Source organism: Zosterops lateralis (genome assembly GCF_965231275.1).
Source record: "Zosterops lateralis genome assembly, chromosome: 33".
Classification (NCBI taxonomy): domain Eukaryota; kingdom Metazoa; phylum Chordata; class Aves; order Passeriformes; family Zosteropidae; genus Zosterops; species Zosterops lateralis.
Genome location: NC_139793.1, coordinates 2,570,129 through 2,578,217, shown reverse-complemented (window position 1 = coordinate 2,578,217; position 8,089 = coordinate 2,570,129). Strand labels below are relative to the sequence as shown.

At 64.9% G+C, this 8,089-nt stretch overlaps 1 protein-coding gene across 1 annotated transcript; it reads left to right on the top strand.

Moving 5' to 3' along the window:
* The first annotated feature begins 15 nt into the window (after positions 1–15).
* Positions 16–7,964, top strand: WDR45 (WD repeat domain 45). Its single transcript, XM_083881420.1, has 10 exons — positions 16–225; positions 1,372–1,446; positions 2,480–2,584; positions 3,552–3,648; positions 4,180–4,274; positions 4,722–4,801; positions 5,288–5,496; positions 6,086–6,187; positions 6,821–6,963; positions 7,815–7,964. Exons 1-10 carry the CDS (start codon positions 177–179, stop codon positions 7,922–7,924), a joined length of 1,065 nt encoding a protein of 354 aa, XP_083737546.1. The 5' UTR covers positions 16–176; the 3' UTR covers positions 7,925–7,964.
* Positions 7,965–8,089: the final 125 nt, after the last annotated feature.

The window sequence follows — 8,089 nt, the reverse complement described above, 5'->3', positions numbered from 1 at the left end:
GCCCGGCGCCCTGAGGCGTCTCGATGGTTTGAGCGCCCCGCGGTGGCGCCCGGGGGGTTCTGGGGGGATTTTGGGGGGGGTTTGGGTTTTTTGGGAGGTCTCGGCGGGTTTTGGGGACCCTTCGTTCCCCCCGTTCTGTCCCCGAAGCGGCGCCGCTGCCGCCGGCGCGCCCCGCCATGGCGCAGGCCCGGGGGGTGAACAGCCTGCGCTTCAACCAGGACCAGAGTGAGTGGGGACCCGGCCCTCCCTGAGACCCCCGACCCTCCCTGAGACCCCCAAACACCCTGAGACCCCAAACACCCCCGGGACCCCAAACACCCCACCCAGGACCAGAGTGAGTGGGGACCCGGCCCTCCCTGAGACCCCCAAACATCCCACCCGGGACCCCAAACCCTCCCTCAGACCCCAAACAACCCTCCCTGAGACCCCAAACAACCCTCCCTGAGACCCCAAACCCTCCCTGAGACCCCCGACCCTCCCTGAGACGCCCCAGCCTCCCCGGGGCCCCGAACACCCCACCCGGGACCCCAAATACCCCACCCAGGACCCCCAAAATACCCCCGGACCCCAAATAACCCACCGGGGACCCCAATCCCCGTCCCCTCCGAGACCCCCAAATGTCCCCCGGGACCCCCAAACCCCTCAGGTGCCGCCCAAGGGCACCCCCCAAACCCCCTCACACCCTGCTGGGATCCCCCCAAACCCTCCGGGAACCCACAGACCCACCCAGGGCCCCCCAAATCCACCCCAGGGACCCCTCAAACCCCCCCGGGATCCCCTAAACACCCCCTGGGACCCCTCAAAGCCCCCCAAGGACCCCCAAATCCCCACGAGGACCCCCTAAATTTCTCCAGGGACCCCTCAAGTCCCCCTGGGTGACCCCTAAACTCCCCCTGGGAGACCCCGACCCACCCAGGGCCTGGCAGAGCCCCCCCAGACCCACCCAGGGACCCCCTGAACTCCCCAGGGAGCCCCTAAAACCCCTCAGGGACCCACAAACCCCTCCTGGGTGACCCTTGACCCACCCAGGGACCCCCTAAACTTCCCCAAGAGCCTCTCAACGCCCCCCAGGGACCCCTGAACCCCCCCAGGGTGACCCCCAACGCCCCCCAGGGACCCCCTTAACACCCCCAGGGACCCCTTAAATCCCCCCAGTGACCCCTTAAATCCCCCCAGGGATCCCCAAATCCACCCAGGGCCCCACAGAGCCCCCCCAGACCCACCCGGGGACCCCAAAACCCTCCCTGGGTGACCCCTGTCCCCCCCAAAGACCTCTCAGACTCCCCCAGGCACCCCAAAATCCCCCCAGGGACCACCTAAACCCCCCCAAGGTGACCCCAAACCCCCCGGGTGACCCCCCGTGCCCCCCAGGCTGTTTCTGCGTGGCCATGGACTCGGGGGTGCGAATCTTCAACGTGGAGCCGCTGATGGAGAAGGGACACCTGGGTGAGGGGCTGGGGGGCTTTGGGGGGATTCTCTGGCCTTGGGGGGGGTCACAGGGGGGCTTTGGGGGGATCCCCCGGCCCTGGCGGGTCACAGAGGGGGTTTGGGGGATCCTCCGGCCCTGGGGAGGGGTCACAGAGGGGTTTTGGGGTGTCATAGGGGGCTTTGGGGGGACTTTGGGGGGATTCCCCGGCCCTGGGGGGTCACAGGGGGGCTTTGGGGGGATCCCCTGGCCCTGGGGGGTCACAGGGGGGCTTTGGGGGGATCCCCCGGCCCTGGGGGGGTCACAGGGGGGCTTTGGGGGGATCCCCCGGCCCTGGGGGGTCACAGGGGGGCTTTGGGGGGATTCCCCGGCCCTGGGGGGTCACAGGGGGGGTTTGGGGGTCTTTGGGGGGCAGAGAAGGAGCTGGGGGAGGGAGTTTGGGATGTTTTGGGGTACCCCCGGCCTGGGAGGGCAGTGGGGGATTTTTGGGGGGCTCCGAAGCCTGGGGGGTGTTTGGGGGTCTCTGGGGCTGGGCCTGGGGGCAGTTTTTTGGGGGTGGGGGCAGTTCTTGGGTTGGGGGGAGTTTTGGGGCTGGGGGCAGTTTTTGGGGCTGGGGGCAGTTTTTGGGGCAGCTTTGGCTGTTTTCGGGTCCCCCAGGGCTCCCAAATTCTGGGGGGCTCCTTCAGCTTTTGGGGGGGTCTGTTCTATTCGAGGCTGTTGCTTTAATCTGGGGGGGGTCCCTAAATTTGGGGTGTCCCCCCAAGCGTGGAGCAGGGCTGGGAGGGGCCCGGGGGGTCTCTCAGTTTTGGGGGGGCTGGTGGGGTTTTGGGGGGTCCCTAAATTTGGGTTGTGTTCCCCAGACATGGAGCAGGTGGGGCTGGGAGGGGCCCTGGGGGTCTCGGTCAGTTTGGGGGGTCTCGGGTTTGGGGGGTCTCGGTCAGTTTTGGGGGGTCTCTGGGGTTCGGGGGGGTCTCTGGGGTTCGGGGGGGGTCTCTGGGGTTCTGGGGGGGTCTCTGGGGTTCGGGGGTCCCTGACCTGGGGCTGCACCCCCAGACGTGGAGCAGGTGGGCAGCGTGGGGCTCGTGGAGATGCTGAACCGCTCCAACCTGCTGGCCCTGGTGGGCGGCGGCGCCAACCCCAAATTCCCCGAGGCCTCCGGTGAGCCCCAGGACCCCTGAGGGACCCCAGGACCCCTGAGGGATCCCCCCAAAATACCCTCAGAAACCCCACAATACCCTGAGAGACCCCAGAATGCCCTGAGGGACACCCTAAAACCGGGGGGGGACCCCAAAACACCCTGAGAGAAGATCCCAAAATCCGTGACAGATCTCAAATCCCCTGACCCCCCCAAAATCCCAACAGACCCCAAATCCCTTCACAGATCCCCCAAATCCCTGACAGACCCCCCAAAATCCCAACAGACCCCAAATCCCTTCACAGATCCCCCAAATCCCTGACAGACCCCCCAAAATCCCAACAGACCCCAAATCCCTTCACAGATCCCCCAAATCCCTGACAGACCCCCCAAAATCCCAACAGACCCCAAATCCCTTCACAGATCCCCCAAATCCGTGACAGACCCCCCAAAATCCCAACAGACCCCAAATCCCTTCACAGATCCCCCAAATCCCTGACAGACCCCCCAAAATCCCAACAGACTCCCCAAAAGCAGGTGGGGGCTGCCCAGAATCGGGGGCCTCCCTCACCCCCTTCTGGAGGGGATTTTGGGATTTTGGGGAGCCCGCCCTGAGCCCCCCCGGGGGGTTCCCAATGTCGGGGTGTCCCCAATATCGAGGTGTCCCCCTGAGCCCCCAGAGTGTCCCCAATGTCAGAGTCCCCAATATCGGGGTGTCCCCCCCGAGGGTCCCCATTTTTGGGGTATCCCACCTGAGCTCCCCAGGAGTCCCCAGTTTTGGGGTGCCCCCCCCGAACACCCTCAGTGTTGGGGTGTCCCCCTTCATCCCCCCTGTCCTCCAGGGTGTTCCTGTTTAGGGGTGTCCCCATTTTGGGGTGTCCCCATTTTGGGGTGTCCCCATTTGGGGCACCCCTGACCCCCCGGGTGTCCCCATTTGGAGTGTCCCCATTTGGGGTGCCCCTGACCCCCCTGACCCCCCGGTGTCCCCAGTGCTGATCTGGGACGACGCCCGTGAGGGGAAGGACAAACTGGTGCTGGAGTTCAGCTTCCCCAAACCTGTGCTGGCCGTGCGCATGAGGCACGACAGGTATGGGGACACTGCGGGGACTGGGACAGGGACTGGGATAGGGACAGGTATGGGGACACTGGGACAGGGACTGGGGCAGGGACTGGGATAGGGACAGGTATGGGGACACTGGGACAGGGACTGGGACAGGGACTGGGACTGGGGGGGACTGGGGACACTGGGGGGACTGGGACTGGGACAGGGACTGGGACAGGGACTGGGACAGGGACAGGGACTGGGAGGGACTGGGGGGACTGGGAGGGACTGGGGGGACTGGGAACACTGGGATAGGGACTGGGACGGGGACTGGGATGGACTGGGAGCACTGGGAGGGACTGGCAGGGACTGGGGCGGGACTGGGGGCCCTGGGAGGAGCAGCTCGGGGACACTGGAGGGAATTGGGAACACTGGGAGGAACTGGGAGCACTGGGGGGTAACTGGGTAAACTGAGTGAACTTGGGGCACTGGGGGTTACTGGGAGCACTGGGGAGGGTAACTGGGGTGAGCTGGGATGAACTGGGAGGTGTAACTGGGATGAACTGGTGTCCCCAGGCTGGTGGTGGCCCTGCAGAGCCGCCTGTTCGTGTTCTCCTTCCCCCAGCGCCCCACCAAGCTCTTCGAGTTCGACACCCGCGACAACCCCAAAGGTGGGACCCCAAAACTGCCCTGGGGACCCCAAAAACCCACCGGGACCGCAAAACTGCCTGGAGACCCCAAAACTGCCCGGGGGACCCCAAAACTGCCTGGAGACCCCAAAAACCCACCGGGACCGCAAAACTGCCTGGAGACCCCAAAAGTGCCCTGGGGACCCCAAAAACCCCCTGGGAGCCCAAAACTGCCCGGGGGACCCCAAAAACCCACCGGGACCGCAAAACTGCCCGGGGACCCCAAAAACCCACCAGGGGACCCCAGAACTGTGGGGAACCCCAAAACTGTGGGGGGACCCCAAAAACCCCAGGTGTTTCTGGGGACCCTGATGTTGTGGGGGGATTTTGGGGGGTCCTAGGGGTGGATTTTGGGTTCCCCAGGGGTGTTTTGGGGTCCCGGGGGGTGTTTTGGGGCACAGGGACACCCCAATTCCTGTCCCCCCCCAGGGATCGTGGATCTGTGCCCCAGCCTGGAGCGGGCCCTGCTCGTGTTCCCGGGACACAAATGTGGGAGCCTGCAGCTGGTGGTGAGGGACTGGGGGACTGGGGAGACTGGAGAGGACTGGGAAGGACTGGGGAGGAGGCTGCAGGGATACTGGTGTATACTGGGGAGCCCTGGGCTGCACTGGGTGATACTGGGTGGCGCTGGGAGTGTACTGGGGGGCACTGGGCGTGTCCTGGGCAGCCTGGGGGGTGTACTGGGGATATACTGGGTGGCACTGGGGCGATACTGGAGAGCACTGGGAGTGTACTGGGGATGATACTGGGCTGCACTGGGCAATACTGGGTTGCACTGGAGGTGTGCTGAGGATCACTGTGCTGATACTGGGCAGCACTGGGTGATACTGGTGAGCACTGGGATGGCACTGGGCAGCACTGGGTGGTCCCGGTGAGCACTGGGGGTGTACTGGGGATGATACTGGGCAGCACTGGGCAATACTGGGCAGCACTGGGTTATACTGGGCAGCACTGGGATGACACTGGAGATCACTGGGATGTGTCCCCCCCGGCAGGACCTGGGCTCGGCCAAGCCGGGCACGTCCTCGGCGCCGGTGACCATCAACGCCCACCAGAGCGAGGTGGGCTGTGCCGCCCTCAGCCCCACGGGGACAATGGTGGCCTCGGCCTCGCGCCGGGGGACCCTGATCCGCCTCTTCTGCACCCAGAGCCGCGCCCGCCTGCTGGAGCTGCGCCGGGGCACCGACCCCGCCACGCTATACTGGTGACACTGGGAATGGGACTGGTGACACTGGGAATGGGGAATGGGGGCACTGGGGACAGCACCGACCCTGCCACGCTATACTGGTGCCACTGGGAATGGGGACTGGGGGGACTGGGAATGGGGCTGGGGGCACTGGGGACAGCACCGACCCCGCCACGCTATACTGGTGCCACTGGGAATGGGGACTGGGACAGACTGGGGACATTGGGGATGGGGACACTGGGAATGGGGCTGGGACCAGCACTGACCCCACCACACTATACTGGTGCCACTGGGAGCACTGGGAATGGGGAATGGGGCTGGGACTGGCACCAACCCTGCCACGCTCTACTGGTGCCACTGGAGGCACTGGTGGGGACTGGGGACAACAGGGGGGCTGAGGGGGCACAGACCCTGCCCCCTGTACTGGTGGCACTGGGGGGGCTCTGGGGGGATCTGAACATTCAGGAACCCCTTGACTGAGTTTTGGGATGTCTCTGATCCCTGACGGGGTTTGGGTGTCCCTGACGGGGTTTGGGGTGTCCCTGACCATGTTTTGGGGTGTCCCTGAGGGGGTTTGGGTGTCCCTGACTGTTGTGCGTGTCCCCAGCCTGGCGTTCAGCCCCGACTGCTCGTTCCTGTGCGCCGTCAGTGACAAAGGCACCGGCCACGTCTTCGCCCTGCGGGACACGCGGCTCAACCGGCGCTCGGCGTGAGTGGGGGCACCCGGGCACCCCAAACACGGGCCGGGGGCACCCCAAAACCCTCAGGGACACCCCAAAACTGAGTCGGGGACACCCCAAAAACCTGCCAGCCCAGGGGGACCTCAAAAACCACTCAGGGCACCCCAAAACTGAGTCAGGGACACCCTAAAAGCCTGCAAGGGGCATCCCAAAACCCCATCAGACCTGGGAGGGACACCCCAAAACCCCGTCAGGGATTGGGGACACCCCAAAACCCCGTCAGAGGCTGGAGGGGGACACCCTAAAACCCTGTCAGACTCGAGGGGACACCCCAAAACCCCCTCAGGAGTGGGAGGGACACTCCAAAACCCTGTCAGGGGCAGGGAGGACTCCCAAAACCCCCTCAGGGACCCCCTAAAACCCCTTTAGGGCCAGGGGGACACCCCAAAACCCTGTCAGGGGCAGGGAGGACCCCCCAAACCCCCCTCAGGGACCCCCTAAAACCCCTTTAGGGCCAGGGGGACACCCCAAAACCCTGTCAGGGGCAGGGAGGACCCCCCAAACCCCCCTCAGGGACCCCCTAAAACCCCTTTAGGGCCGGGGGACACCCCAACCCCCCTGTAGGGCCGGGGTGTCCCCCCCTGATGCCCCCGTGTCCCCAGGCTGGCCCGTGTGGGGAAGGTGGGCCCTGTTCTGGGTCCCTACGTGGAGTCCCAGTGGTCCCTGGCCAGTTTCACGGTCCCGGCCGAGGCCCCCGGGGTCTGCGCCTTCGGCCGGGCGGGGCGCAGCCCCAGCTCCGTCATCGGTGAGTGGGGGGCCACAGATACCCAGAATGAGAACCCTGGGGGGGGGAAACTGCCCAAAATAACCACAAAACTCAGCAGGGAGGGGCTAAATAACCCCAAACACACCCCAAAACTGACCGGGGGGGGGGGGAGGGGGGGCAAAATAACTCCCAAAACTGACCGGGGGGGGGGAGGGGGGGCAAAATAACTCCCAAAACTGACCGGGGGGGGGGGAGGGGGGGGCAAAATAACTCCCAAAACTGACCGGGGGGGCCTAAATAACCCTAAAAAACTGATGGCGGGGGGGAAAACAGCCCAAAACCACCCCAAAATAACTGGTGGGGGGGGGGGTGGGGGGCAGAATAATCTGAGGTAGCCCAAAAAACATCCCAAAATAACCCTGGGGGGGCCTAAATAACCCTGGAGGGGAGCCCTAAATAACCTGGCAGAGCCCTAAATAACACTGAGAGACCCCCGAATAACCCTGGGGGGCAGAACAGCTCAAAATAACCCCAAAAATAACCCTGAGGGACCCCAATACCCTCTGGGTTTGCGCCTTTGGGGCAGGAGCAGAGTGGGCAGAGCCTGAACTCAAAAACACCCCCAGAATTCCCCCCTGGGACCCCCCCCAGGAACCCTCCCTGACCCCTCTAAAGTCCCCCAAACCCCCCAGGGTCCCCCTTCCCCTCCCCCCCCCGCCCCACCCCAACCCCCCAAACTCCCCCCTGACTGTCTGGGAACCCCCAGGTGTGCATTAAAACCATTTGGGACCCCCCGTGACCTCCCCAAATCCCCCCCATATCCCCCAAATTCCCCCAGGGACACCCCTGAGCCCCCCAGGGACCCCCCCTGACCCTCCATCCCATCCCAGCCGTGTGTGTGGACGGGACCTTCCACAAGTACGTGTTCAGCCCCGACGGGAACTGCAACCGCGAGGCCTTCGACGTCTTCCTGGACATTTGTGACGACGACGATTTCTGACCCCCCCGGGACCCCCCCGGGACCCCCCGAGCGCCCCCAAAACCCCCCACAACACCCCAAAACTCCTCCAGTCTCTCCCGTCTCTTTATTGCCCGTCTCTTTATTGTTGTCTGGGCGTAACAAAGGGGATTTTATAAAACCCTCCACAAAAACAGGGGGAGGGGG

Excerpts from the sequence above, each read along its gene's own strand:
- WDR45 (XM_083881420.1), top strand. The coding sequence starts at position 177 with ATGGCGCAGGCCCGGGGGGTGAACAGCCTGCGCTTCAACCAGGACCAG. Across the intron at positions 2,585-3,551 it reads CAAATTCCCCGAGGCCTCCG|TGCTGATCTGGGACGACGCC; the intron begins GTGAGCCCCAGG and ends CGGTGTCCCCAG. Across the intron at positions 6,964-7,814 it reads CAGCCCCAGCTCCGTCATCG|CCGTGTGTGTGGACGGGACC; the intron begins GTGAGTGGGGGG and ends ATCCCATCCCAG.